This window comes from Ictalurus punctatus, chromosome 5, assembly GCF_001660625.3.
Source record: "Ictalurus punctatus breed USDA103 chromosome 5, Coco_2.0, whole genome shotgun sequence".
Taxonomy (NCBI): domain Eukaryota; kingdom Metazoa; phylum Chordata; class Actinopteri; order Siluriformes; family Ictaluridae; genus Ictalurus; species Ictalurus punctatus.
In genome coordinates this window covers 4353208-4368078 of record NC_030420.2, presented here as the reverse complement: position 1 = coordinate 4368078, position 14871 = coordinate 4353208, and the positions used below count along the sequence as shown (strand labels likewise).

The window sequence follows — 14871 nt, the reverse complement described above, 5'->3', positions numbered from 1 at the left end:
TGGTTGAATTGGCTTCCAATTGGAACGCTAACCCTGTACAACTTCCTCACTTTCTGGGTACAGACTTGTAAATAAGACAGGTAGAAAAGGCGATGTTTTTGGAAATAAATTTGTGTTTCGCGGTTAAACTGGAGTAAGCACGACACCATGAGCTGGTATGTATCACGAACAAGCCATTATGAAAGAGATTTCTCGGATGAATAGTGAGCTGTTAGGGTTGTTTTGGCCCGGCTAGTTAGCTAATGTTAGCGTTAGCTTGCTAGCATGTAGCTCGCCGGTGTCTTGATGTGTGTGAGTGTGTGTGTGTGTGTGTGTGTGTGTGTGTGTGTGTGTGTGTGTAAAGTTTAGTTTAAAAGTGCTCTTTTTTTCTGAAAATGTAAACCACTTGAAAGGTGTAATATATCTTCCCAGCTTCATATTATTAATAATATTAATAATAATAATAATAAGGCAAAGTGGGACGTTTTTAGCTATGTTGCTAATCCTTTTTTGGTTGTATTAGCTCGATTAGCATGCTAACATTTCTCACCAAGTTTTTGACTGGAGTTTTGGTTAGAGAATAAATTATGCGTTTTATTTTCCTCTTGCAGATTCAATTTGAGCCTGTATTATCTGACTGTATCTCCTCTTGGACTCATTATTATTATTATTATTATTATTATTATTATTATTATTATTATTAATAACCACCCAGCTTCAGTTTTATACGCTTGTTTTATGACTGATAGTTTTGTCAAGAAAAAAGTAAACACATTTCCTTTTCTAATCTTCTACACAGATAAGAAATAATGTGGAAAAAAAAAATAAAACCCCCTCAAAAATATCTCTCCCTAGGACCCCTGTTTTCTTGTGAGTAAAAATAGAATAAAATATCATTCCTATATTATGTATCGAATAGGGTATAAGTGTAAATGAACTGGTTAATGTTCTACAGGTCCTGTAAAAAAAAAAAAAAAAATTCCTCATTACAGAGTATGATTTCTCTCGTAAAGGACATTCACATCCTTAAAAATTTTGGATTTCTTTTCGTCCGTTTTCGTGACCGAACATCGGAGAATTTTTCAATAAGATCTCAGCCTAGCACTCGTGTGTATGTGTATGTGTGTGTGTGTGTGTGTGTGTGTGTATATATATATATATATATATATATATATATATATATATATATATATATATATATATATATATATATATCCATGCTGTAAGCTCATGTGGAACAACACAGGTCTATCGGTAGAGGATCTTTATTGTACGACCTAACGTACAGTACGTTTCCATGGGTTTGAGACGTGTAGCAAGCGCTAGCACCGAGTCTAATAACTAAAACGTGCCGTTGAAAACAAAAAAAAAAAGAACGAACAGCGGTAAGCCGAAGCCCTTTACTAGCGGCTTAATTAAATAAACGCTTCGAATAACTAAAGCATAAAGAATTCACAATGTTGTATTGTGATGTCTGAGTATTCTTTATAGTTAAAAATTTGAAAGGGTGTCCTTGCATTATTATGCTATTATATTATATCACTATTATGTCTGTGAAACAGAAAGGTCTTTGAATGACAATATTATCGTTTATCGCAGTTATTTCTGGGACGATATATCGTCCAACAAAAGTAGTTATCGCGACTGGTGATGTCTGGAGCGCTGCTCAAAGCAATCACTAAATATCTTATGCCACGCTGTGGTTTACATCCTACAACTGATCTCATAGCTCTGCCAGAGCCATATGTTTTAGTCTATATAATGCAGCATGTTAAAACGGAGCCTTTCTATGGTAGAAATAAATCAGTATAAAGTTAACCAGTGCAAGCTAAATGTCACATCTGAGAGTGACCTGAGCTTTCTCATTTTTCAGAGGATCAGGGATCAGTACCGGCCGAAAAGGTGTCTCGATGGCTCGGTCCTACCACTCGTGCCTTTTCTAGACCCTGCATCTCTTAATTGCATATGCTTTTGACATATCAGAGTTTGAGAAGTAGGCAGACTTGGCTTTCAGCCGCTCTAGGCGCTGGCGAGTGCAGCCTGAATCTCACCGATCATCAAAACTCTGATTTATTTAACTTATTCTACAAAACCGCAACATAACCATGAGCTAATATCATGAAGCGATGCTGTTTAAAAGCAACCAAGTGTGAAAAATGTCACTCCTGACTGATTCTGTTTTTGTAATTTAAAAAAAAAAAAAAAAAAAAAATCTATTTACAGATAATAAGTTCAGCCTCTCTCTTTTTCTTTCTTTTAAAGTTAATAGTACAATAAAACCTCAGTCGGTGCGAAGTGCAAACTCCTGCGGTAATTTTTACAACGTCGCACGCTCCTCCGAATATTCCGGAGTTTGCTCGATTTTGCTCGATTACGGCGAGTAGGAGCCGTGATGACACGGTTTTTTTTCTTTAATCGTTTAAGGCTCAATCTACCATCAGACACGTATCGCACGTTTACGCAGACGATAATAATCCGATATTAAGACGATACTCTGATTTAAGAAACTGGCACGTAAACAGTGATTATTGCTGACCTTAATCCGAATAAAGTCATACTCGAAGTAAACACAAATCGAATTAAGACGTGTGGAGTATTTCTGTTTTAGTCGCATTATCGTGGTGTGTTACAGACGTGTACACACCTTAATCACGCTGTTAACGTCGTGTGAGAGTTTTCACCGCATCGTGCGACAGGACACGTACACGCACGGCAGCGCTCGACCGTTTGACGGCAAACGAGAGCACGGCTGCGTCCCAAACCGCGTACTTACCTGCTATATAGTAGGAGAAATACATATATCTTGGCTACTATATAGTAGGTAAGTACGCGGTTTCGGACGCAGCCCACGCGCTCTCGTTGAAAGCACTTGAAGCTTCCGTGAAATTAAAAACTAAACACCCAAAACTGTATACGGTCCCATAACGAAGACGGACCGTATGTCGATGCGTGAAATTCTGGAGGTAAGTCGGACGACGTGGCGCAGTGACATAATGACGTGCCATTAATCGATCTATGTTCTATAACATGTAAAACGGAAACATGAAAGGAGTATTCTAAAAGCGACTCATGTAAACACCTTAATCGGAATATTATACGTCTTATTCAGAATAAGGTCAATAATTGGATTACTGCTGTCCATGTAAACGTAGTCAGCGTTTCCATAATGTTGCCATAACGTACACGTGTGACAGCGAAAAAGATTCAAATAATGTATTAATAGTCGGGGGAAATTGCACCATACGTTATAAACCCTAAAACTGTTCTTGCAGTACGACGTGTTGATGCCGCAGTGGTTCAATTTGTTGTGATTTTACAAATGAAACGTATTATTAAAACGTAACATATTTATTTGTGTTAACACAATCATCTCGTGCCCTTGGCTTCAGTGTGCTTCTGACCAATCAAGAACTCCGCACCGTTAAATAATGTATTCTCTGCACTATACAGTCGAGTGCTTTGTAAATCTGCAAATGTCAAGATTTAGTGAAGTCCTTTTTTTTTATTTTTTAAATAAAATTCATTGGCAGACGTCATTTAGTCTTTTACATTTTAGATTCTGGGTCTCGGGCTCTGTGACCCTGCTGAACTCGGCCCCTTAGACGTGACCTTTCTTCTTTTAAAATCATAAACGATCCCCCCCCTTCTTCCTGTGAAGATGGATGGATGCAAAACCGAATAAATCGGCATCAGCGCATTATCTCTGAATAAGAGCTCCAGTTTTGCAAAAGAAGAGTGCAGACTGAGACGACGCGGACGCGAGCGTGACATCACGGCATCCAGCTGTGACATCAGCAGCTGGAAGTAGTCGCTTCCCCATCACACACACGGCCAGTGTTGGGGCGCCGGGCTCTGCGGTCACTTGCTGAAAGGATCCTTTATGGTTCGGCGTGATCGCTGCATTCCACGCAAGCCAACCAACTGGACACAGTGACGCGGTCACCGTGACACCAGGGTCACGAGGTCGTGCTCGACATCAACTGAGCCTGTGTGCTGCTTATTGATAAGATCCCTGTGTCGGGGAGTCGGCTCGCCGGCTTTTCCAGCCGTGCTGATGTGGCATAATGCATATCGTGAGTCCAGCTCATCTCTTTACGCAGTCGCTGAAGGAACGCTTTGTTTCCGCGTACGAGGAAACGTTTTGTCATCCTTTACGATGTTGGGTGTGTGGAGAAACAGTCCATATACGTGCAGCGCTTGTGGTAATAACTTTACCTGTTCCTGTCTGGACTTGCGCACATCTTGAGGAGCCCTTAGTAACAGATCGGTTAGATTTGGAGAAATACATATCCCTATCTATGATTTTGAAGTAGAAGTAAAAGCTGCCTGATCAGAACTGTCCGGGCATGTCGGATCGCGTACTGATTGATAACCGCTTCTCCTTGGCAACGTAAACAACTCGTCACAGCGCTAGTGCTAAGAAAGCTTGTAGGAACGCCTGAGTGGAGAGTTGAATGAAAGAACAGTTGTGTGGTTCGCAGTCTGCTATCGCCTGGTGGCAACTTGCTTAATAAATGGTAAACGGTCTGCACTTATATAGCGCTTTTTTCCAAAGCGCTTTACACTGGTTCTCATTCACTTAAGTCTCTTCCGTTTCTGTTCTAGCTGATGTAAGGAAACGGCTGATTGTGACCGGTGCTTCACCTTCACCGAACAGGTGTAGTCCCGCCCACTTTGAATTGGAAGGGGGGAGGGGGAGACCAACCAAACAACAACAACAACATTGTTCTTTCACTTGTTAATTCCGCACAGAAAATCTAGCTAGAATAATAAGAAGCCAATTATGAAGTGCGTCTATGTCCGTGTATTCGAATCGGGGATGATGAAAACGGAAAAATGAGTCAAATTCAGCCTTCGGCATTAGGAGCTGATAACCGGAGCGTAATTCTCAGTTCCACAGATCTGTGTGCTTCATTCATTCTGTGCACCGTGACCGAATTCACTGTAATTCAGCTCCTATTGTGTGGGAGACGATTTTTGCGCAACATTTTTTTTTTTTTTCCTTCCTTCCCCTTTGTACGTTCCTCCATTCAGTCACTCGTGGCGTTCATTCATTCATTCATTCACTCATTCATTTATTCTTCTGACTGGATTGTTAAACGCGTTCTCGGGGTCACCGGGCAGTTTCTGTGCTGAAGCACATCACCGCCGTACCTCAGCAATCCCCGCTGACATTTTTCCCATCTCTCCCTCTCTCGCTCTCTCGCCGTGCCCTCTCTCAGGGCATGGGATCGGTCGTCTCGGTCTGACCGCTCGTCCTGTGTGTGAGGGCGTGGGTAAAAATGGCCCGGCCTGCGAAGACGAACAACCGAGGATTCCCACAGTACAAAAGCGAAGACCTGTCGACGCTGAACACCAACTTGTTATATGGGGGGGGGCATCGAATCTTATAATTCGATGCACTCATCGAATTATAAGATTCGAAACCGATCGGTTGAGATTTGCATTAGTTAGTCTTCTTAAGCGTGTGCTTTACACACGCTCAGGATGTGATGGCGTCCCTGAATTTACGGGATTTTCATGAATACCCTATTCGTACGTGAATCCTCATCCTCATCTGAATGATTTCCGTGTAAATCGGTGTGTATCCAGCTTGATAAACGAGGCCCAGTCATCACGGTGTTCCCCAAGCTGAAACGTTGGAAACCCAAATCAGAACCTGGTTCCTGAGCGTAAAGAAGCCCTCGATTTTTCTCAATAAGGTTCTGAAGGCTCGGCGGAAGCACACCGATTTTCAGCTCACCGAAAGCCACAAGCCAGAACGTGCCACTTTCATCTTATTGCCAAATCCTTACACAATAACGCTAGTAATTGAGGCTAATGTGCAATTTTACCCTTAACCCACTGCGGAGTATGGATTTGCCCGGTCACGTGATCTCGCTTCTTACTTTTTTTTTTTTTTTTTTTGTGTGTGAGGATTTAGATTGTGAAACGACTCTCGACATTCGAGTTTGCGACGGTGACGAGCCCGTTTATCTGCAGAAAAGGGAGGAGGGTGAAAAGTCGGTCGTTTATGCAACCTACTGCGTCATCGCTAAAGAGAAACAATCGACTTGAACTTCGGTGACTCTTGGTTCCGTCTCTCCCTGCTCACTAGACAGGCGTGATTGCTGTTTAGATAACATCGGCTTCAGCAATCCGACGAGTTACGCTCGTCGCATGACTCAGATTTTGGACTGAAAAAAATTTCACGAGTGTGATGATGCAAACTTTTCCATAATGCTGTGTCGCGGTACATGCCTTTTTTTTCTTTTCTGTCTTTAGTCTTCCTGTCAACGGGTCCCAGCACTCATCATCAAGTCCATTATCAAGACAGACAAGCTCCTAATGCTGGCGAGAGAAGAGGAAGTAAAAGCAAGCGCAAAAACCTTGCACGCACGCACGCGCGAACACGTGTGATCTGTCGGGTCGTTTATTTTTCTGTGAACGAAACCCTTTCAATTAAGACTTCAACTCCGAACTCCTTGATTGAGCCATCATCATGGAAAGCGCACACACCCCCTAGCTGACGACTCGGCGTACCTGTCACACGAGGCATGCACTAATGTAGCACGCAGCACACACACGCACACACGCACACCCTTGTGCACTCTTTCACACCCTTCCTCTTTCTGTCTCATTAGCGCGCACACCTTTTGCTTTGACGCAGGTGCCGGCTCAGATCGGCTGTCATCACGAACCGTCCGTCGTTCTGCAGGGACGTTATTACTGTCACACCAATAACAGCCTGTGTACGTGTGTGTGTGTGTGTGTGTGTGTGTGTGTGTATACAGTGCATATGTGACTGTAGCGGTAAAAAATGTTTTCTCCATCACAAGGTCTCCCCGAGTTATAATTAAGCAGCAACTTTGCCGGGAGATTTGGCGTAAATATGTTCTTTTAAAGGCAGCCCCAAATCCTGATTGCTACCTTTCGCCGAACAGAAGTGAAAATAAATAAATAAATGAATAAATAAGAAAAACTTTGTCCGTAGTGTAGTGGGACTACTGCCTGTATTTGTAAGCGATGATGGTTTATAGTGGAGACTGTCGCAGGGGACTCGGGGCACAAGGCGGGGGCCACCCTGGACGGGGTGGCAGTCCATCACGGGGCACAACCTCACACACTAGGGACAATATTGAGATATAGGTAGATGCCAGTGAGACTACCGTGCATGTCTTTGGACTAGGGGAGGAAACCGGAGTACCCGGAGGAAACCCCCGAAGCACGAGGAGAACATGAGACTGCGGCGGTCTTACGGTGACGGTCCTGAGATGGCGGCGGTCTTACGGTGACGGTCCTGAGAGCCTCAGAAGCACACTGATCTAAAAGTAAAACTGATTTTCTGTAACCGAACCAGTTCCAGATTGTAGAGGAAGCTCCTGATGTATGTTTAGGATAAACTCCTCCTCACCTTCATGTCCGCCTTTCGCCGTACTCATTTTCGCTCTGCACGTGAGCTGCGAACGGGTCGCAGACCGTCTCACACACACATACGTTATCAACCAGGCTTTATCGTTATTATCACGGGAAGACTACTTCTTAAAGTGGCCAGAATTTCTACCAGTATATCGCAAACGATAAGATATCGCCCCATCCCTACAAAGTGCACGTGTTTGTCCTTTCACTCGTGTAAACCAGCGAGACCCGTACACACCCACTAACTGACTAAGCCGATATCCCAGCTTTAAAGCGTGGGTGAGTGTGTTTTGACCTTCGTGTACACTTCCTTTTGAAATGTCATACTCTTGTTAGGACTTCTCGGGGTCTTAGTCATCCGAGCACGTAAAATGTTTAGCCTGAACTACCATTTAAAAATATCATACAGAAAGAAAGCCGAAGAGATCGTTGACTCGGTCACGGGTTAGCGTGTTTCTACATTACTTCAATGTATGGTGTTACACGTTAATAAGGAATTTTTTTGGTTAATATTTTTAAAGCGTGGGATGAGATGTAAGAGATGATTACACAGCTTCATTCTTCGGGTTGAGTCATGAGTAGCACTCAGCTGCATATGTGTAAAAGTGTGGCTTCTGCTGACTTCACTCGTGTGTGTGTGTGTGTGTGTGTGTGTGTGTGTGTTTGTGGGCGCATTAGGGATGCCAGGATGAATTCGCTGAACTAGAGGTGGGCGATATGACAAAAATAAATAAATATATATCACGATTATCAAAAACATTTCTATGATGCATGACATCATGATACAGTATATAGGTTTAATTACCAGACAAGTCTGTTATTATAATGAACCAATTTATAATAAGTGTATTTTTTATATATATATATATATATATAATGAGAGAGATATATCGAGATATGTCATTGCCTTGTACACCCTTCATAGTATACCTTATTGCCATGTTCACCATTGGAGATTCAGCCACAGGGGAAAACAGCTGTATGTAATGTATTAAAAGTAGATCTGTCTACATTTTAACTTGAGAAAGATCATAAAGTAATCCCCATTAAAATTACTTTTACGAGTATTTTTGATTGCGCTCTTGGATACGTGTGTGTGTGTGTGTGTGTGTTTGTGCTCTGTGTATACTTCTGCCTTCTCTATAGACCACATGACAGCAGGGATACTACTAATTTGTAAGCATCTGCTTTTGATGGCCTCCATATGGGACCTGTTAGAGCCACATCAGAATGGAAAGTTTTCTTCGTTGTATTTATTTGTTTCCTCTTGCATGAAAATCTCCGACAACGCTTACTAATTGCTTTCCGAGTCTACATCATAGCAACGCACTTTAGTTCAGGATACACAGTCACATAATTTTGGAGGTTAAGTTGCCCCAAGTGACCTCCAGAGTTTAAATCCCAGTTGCGCCATGCGCCGGCTAAATTCGGAAATTTCCGGCTAAACTCGTGTAGTGGGAATGATGGGGGGGGGGCTTCGCTCTCGAAGCAGCACAGCAGCAAATCGGCATCTTCTGCTCATGTAGAGTCTCACGGAGAGTCGTAGACCCGGTGTGGTCGCATATCGCAGACCGAATACTCTGCCGTAGTCAGGTGTAGGAGGAGGAGGAGGAATACGGGAAAAGCTCATTGGTTACAATCAAAACAAATGGTGAACGGGTGTGTTAATTCCAGAAAGCACAACCCGTTCTTGGATAATCGACCGTAAGGAAAGCTAACGGTTTTCGCTCTTTGTTTCTTTTTCCCTAGGATTCCATTTAAGATCGGGCAACCGAAGAAACAGATCGTTTCGAAGACGGTAAGCTCCAGCTCACCATGATGTTAACAGGAACACTTGTAGTCTGTGCTGTGCTTTGTTCCGTGATGGGGTCTGCATCCTGCCGTTGGTTTACACGAGCCGCCGCCTCTTGTCCATCTTGTATCATTGTAAGAACCGAAATGGACTGTCCAGTTCACACAGCGACATCGACATGGCCACCCATCACCCTGCTATTCCCAGTGCACAGAAAGAAAAGAAACTTGGTATTTTTACTCTCCTTATGGCCAGACAGTGAACCTTTGCAAAACTGGACAGTGGCAGGCAGTCAGGATCTGGCCACTTCAGTCACTGTAAAAGCGTGCTAGAAATGCACACTGGCGTAAAGCCTTCCCAACAAACGTCTACCCGGAACATGACCATACGCAGAGACGCTAGACTAGAAGGCATAGACAAAGCTAAGGGTGTAGTTCTGCCTGTTTTTTTTTCTTTTCTTTCTTTTTTTTCTCACGCTCTCAGGTTCTCAAACTGCAGCAGCGGAGGGTGAATATTCGCAAAACCCGTACAGCCAATCGGCTAATTACAGAGCCTTGCTTAAATATTCAATCGTCCTGACACCTTTCTGCATCTCCCTGGAACGGAGACGGACTTTACTTGGGATTGTGTCACGGATCTACACAAAATGCCACGTAATATTGAAGTGGGAAGAATAAAGTCTGCAAGATTATTTACAAAAAAACAACGATGAAAAGTTCTGTACGCTCCCAGTCGCAGTGAAATCAAATTCTAAATCACGTCGTTAGTTGACTTTTTTTTTTTAAGCAATTTAAGCCTCTGGTGAGTTCAGTATATATACACCTGCTCCCACGGCATTGAGTTTGTTAAAGAATGTACCTAAACAAACAGAGAGCTGTGAAGGAGCTATCAAAATGAGTTCTGGATCAAGTTCTGGAGAAGTGTCAATCAGGGTTTGGTTATTTAAAAAAAAAACATCCCAAGGAGCACCTTTAAATCTATTCTAGAAGAAGGCAGTTGACCGGATAATGTGGGCGTTCGTCAGAGAAACAACCAAGTGGCCAAGGGTAACGCTCCACATGATGCCACCACCATGCTTCTTTGCGAAGATGGTACTCTCACGATAATCAGATTAACGTATTGGCTTTCCAAACGTTGCATTTTATGTCTCGTTTCAGTCTCCTCATACAAGGGGGGCCTTTTCCACAGACTCCAAAAAGTGTTTTATATGACTCACCACACTTCCATAGAAGGCCAGATTGTGGAGTCAACGGTTGTCCTCTGAACAGCTTATCTCGTAACTGCTTATAATGGTACCAATATGGAAAAGCTTAAGAGGGATGAATACTTGTGCATGACACTGTCGTAGCAGTCTCTTAAACAGTCGCATCAGCGTTGTGAAAATGTTCCTGCTAATCACTAAACCGGAACGTTTCTTGACTTGGAATTCAGTATAGCGCGCTCTTAGTTTTGGGCAACTTCACGTAATTTCACATCAGCTTAGAAAATAACTAGAATTTCTCTTGACGTTCTTGGAGACAGACAGGACCTTTTTCACCGAAATTGACCAGAACTCTGTGTGGCATCGGACACGACGTCCCGAAAAGGCTTCCCAGTGCGCTCGCCACAAGGACGGTTCCAGAATCGACAGGACAGCGGCTGTCTCAGCACTCAAAACATCTTCCACAGGAAGTTTAATTATCGTGCGTCTGAACATTCCTACTGTCGCTCCAATAGGGCAAATGTGAGCTGTCTGTTAAGGGGGGGGGGGAGAAAAGAAAAAAGCCGTCATGTTATGAAACGTCAAGAGCTGAGTTCCATCTCAATAAGCCGACGTCCTGTTCGCGTTTCAGAACGGATCATTTTAAGGGGACGTCAACATCTACTTGGCTTTTTATGGACAACTGTCACTGTCAAACAACTGTCCACTGGAAATTCAGGGGTCTTGGACTTCATCCAAGTGAACCTCGGCATGGACAAAGTATAAATGGTCCATAAACTAGCCCATTGGGCAAGTAACAACTTCAATGTAGTGCCCAGGCCCGATGCTTTTGTTGCCCAGAAACCTTGTAGACTAGATTATCAGAGTGTTTTGTTGCAGATTCGAATGCTAAGGATGAAATCACAACTCTCTACTGAATGAAATGTTTAGTCAGCATTGTTGATTTATTATTTTTTTTAAGTTGTGAAAAATCCTAATAATATGAGACTGGTTTAACGTCGTTTTAGTCAAACAGGGCTTCACTGAAACCAGCTTTTCATGTCTCGGACGCAAATAAAGCGGTACAAGCCACGTGTACGGTCGCATCCGAGTCCGTGTGTGGGTGCTTCCTGTCTCCCCGTATCGACTGGAGCAAAACCACTTCCTCTCATCACTCTATCCGTCTGTCCGCCTCGGTCCCTTCCTCGCTCTCCTTTCTGTTATAACACACACGCAACGCAGACCCCACGAGTGGGCAGTTCAGAGGACGGGCATGTCACCGAAGCAGTCTGCATGGCTACCACGACGTACCATCCTGTAAACTGTTTATTTACAGGATGTGCCCACAAAAACCGAAGGACAGGAACCGTAAAACACCACTTCACACACACAATCCAAACACACTCACACCGGCACCGCGGCACAGACGGACAGAGCCAGGATCGCATGACTGCTCCGTTTCAAAAAACGGAAAGAGGATGTTGGGTGTTTTTATTCTTTTTTTTTTTTTTTGCTTTGATTGCTTTTTGTGCATGACAGATTTGTTTAATCTTCCATTCTGTTTTCACGTCAACCCAAATACAAGCCGTGATACAAGTTATTAACAAACCTCAGCTTTTCCCGTTGATCCACGGCACTTCGCCGCGTTTACGAAAGCCAAGCATGAAAAACTAGAGCAGTTTGCCGACATATCTCTTTTAAATCTCTCTCTGCATGTGTGTGTTCTGTTTCTTCCACAGGTTGAAAGAGACTTCGAGCGGGAATATGAGAAGCTCCAGAAGTAAGTTGGCAGGTGTTCAGTGATGTGTTTCGTTAGCACTGCCTGGAAGATTTATTTTACTTTAAAATATGTCCAGTTTCTTGTTCCTGTTTCCCGAACGTTTCTTGACGGCAACAAATGATGTATCAAAATAGGCTAGCTGTACTAAAAGGCGGGGTGGGAAAAGAAAAAAAAAAAAAAAAAAGAAAAAGTTGTGTGTCGAAATAAAATAGAAGTTTTGCTATGATGAATTCTCCTGTGAAAGAACTAACAGGCCCTCAGGCTGGCACTGGGCTTCCAATAGGTCGTGCTTAGCAGATATGTGCTATAATAATAATAAAGAAATGGAAAAATTCTCCCTGGATGCATACTTTCACACTCGTACCAAGTATAAATACGTATAAAATAAGCAAACTGTCCAGATTCAAGGTTGTAGTATAAGCCCTTTTTCCTTACGTATTTTTCAGTCCCCGTGTAATCAAAATTGTCGTTTTGCGGCTTTTAGTACGAACATGTCAGCCTTAAGGTGATCTATATGCTAGCGAGCTCCGAAACAATGATAAAATCCGCATTTAGTAGAGATGTATGCGTTCAAAATGTACCACCGATACGGACCGACAGTTTCGATGACATCATTCCGCACTCCAGCTGCTCGTCAGATTTTCTGTCCGATCAAACGCTCTGTGGAATCTGTATATGCTCTCTAGAATAAATATCACGTTGCCGTCGTCGAGAGAGAGTCGGCGAGAGAGAGATCGTATCGGCGAGTATGGGTCGTAAATGCGTCTTGGTCTGAAGTCGTTCACTTTTCCAGCTGTAAGTCGATTAAGGAAGGAAATGACTTGAAATCATTCACTTTGAAGACGGAGGTATTTGTGCCAGCTCATGGCTTTGCGAGGTGAGCTTAAAAAGGGGGAGGAGCCACTTGAAATGTCCCGCCTTGACTTCCCGTTTCAGTGGAAATGACATCGAATAACGCTGCGCTACACTAGGACTTTTTAAAGAGGGGAAAAAAAAAAATACTGATATCCGATACCGGTTCATTTACTCCTCCTCGTACAAAATGCTCCGATACCACATGATATGTTGTGACGTAAGCGTGGTGTACGTAATGGCACGTGACGACACCAGTCTGGGACGTATTTAACGATTAGTGATTGTAATCAAGGCAAAGCAGACTGCGCGGTGTTCTCCGTGAGAATATCAAGAACATGTACCACAGCTTCCTCCAATACACGTAACCTAACGAGACATCATCTGGTGTTTTGAACAGTATCTTTAACAGAGAGCGCGCTGCAGTACCAGCGCACATGAGAGCAGCTCAACTCTGCGAGCACTGAGCACCGAGACTTACGCACACTCTTCCTTTCGTCCCGCTCGGCACTCTGCTTACAGTTCACCGCTCAATTTTTAACGGCCACACTCCCTCATACTGCACCGCTCACACACTCTCAATTAAAGAGACCATTTCAACCTTCAACATGAAACTCGGCACGAGGAGTTCATCGCTAGCAGAAGCAAATATAAATAGAAATATATTCAAATGTTCCGTGACACCCCTGATTGCGTAATAATAACTAGGTTAGTCATTTCGGTATCGGTGTCGACTGTTCAGTACTGAAACATTGAGTCGGCCCCGTCCCCGTCCTGTCTTTCGTCACGTCACTACACCTCTGTGCTTCAGGTGCTCGAGTAGGAGTGTGAACACACACCGATTGGGTAAGATAAACGGCCGACCCTTATGAGAGGGGATTGCACTGACACGCACAGCGTGGGTGTCAGCATGGAAGAATAAAAATATCTGACTGGAGTCACCAGCTTGGTGGTCTGATGCTTATCTGAATGATATTTAACAGCGCAAACATTTCATAGAAAAGCCAAGCTTTGATGGTAATCTCGGCCACTCGTCACAAAAGTTTACTCTCATAAAGTCGTTCCTAAGTTGTGCTTTGAGTTATGTGACGTGATCTTGTGTCTTGAGATTTGGAAACGTTTCATCTTGAATTCAAGTGTAGAGATCCTGCGTTGAAGATATTCCGGTCACTTGATTAGCAACTACAGTCACCTTTAAAAAAAAAAAAAAAAAAGAGTTGACCGCATGCTGTTATAGGAAATTAATATCTATGACAGCATGGTGTGATGCGGTCTGACACAAAGCTGAGTTACTCATACAACCAAAATGTCTTCTTTTCCCATTAACAGCACATCCGGGATTGTTTTATCGCTCTTACACCACAGCAGTTTGGCAACACAGACAGGTTTTTATTTATTACTCAGTTAGACCTTCGTACGTTTTTATCCGTGTGTAGCTGCGCTAATGGTGTCTGCTTTGCCGACGGACCGGGGATCTCGTCATCCTCTGTCCTGAAGACTTTCCCATAGCGGCAAACTTTTGTTACAAAAACACTGACGCTTCCTTTAAAATGATAAAACGTCTCCTTTGAGAAAGTGTCAACAGTTACGTTTTTCTGTCTTCACACCTGGCTCATTTAGAGCGTCCGTCTCGGAACCTGGTGTGTCCTCTCCCTTGGTTCGGTTCGTATAGACCGGGGGTGCCGGTCTTACCCGGAAAGGGCCGGTGTAGGTGCAGGTTTTCGCTCCAACCAATCAGGAGCCACATCCGAGTCTATTGAAAGCCAAGGTCGACCGATTTAAGCAGGTGGAGTCAGGTGTGGCTCCTTCTTGGTTGGGATGAAAACCTGCACCCACACCGGCCCTTTGCGGATAAGATCGGACACCCCTGGTTTAGACGGACGTGAACAC

The 14871-nt window shown here is 43.5% G+C and overlaps 1 protein-coding gene across 1 annotated transcript in view; it reads left to right on the top strand.

Annotated features, from left to right (window-relative positions):
- The window catches only part of bin3 (bridging integrator 3), a 45252-nt gene continuing 30381 nt past the window's right edge, over positions 1-14871 (top strand). Inside the window, exons 1-3 of the mRNA XM_017467638.3 lie at positions 1-155; positions 9127-9175; positions 12089-12129. Coding sequence (XP_017323127.1) covers positions 148-155; positions 9127-9175; positions 12089-12129 — 98 coding nt within the window. The 5' untranslated portion in view covers positions 1-147. The remainder of the gene's footprint in view (positions 156-9126; positions 9176-12088; positions 12130-14871) is intronic.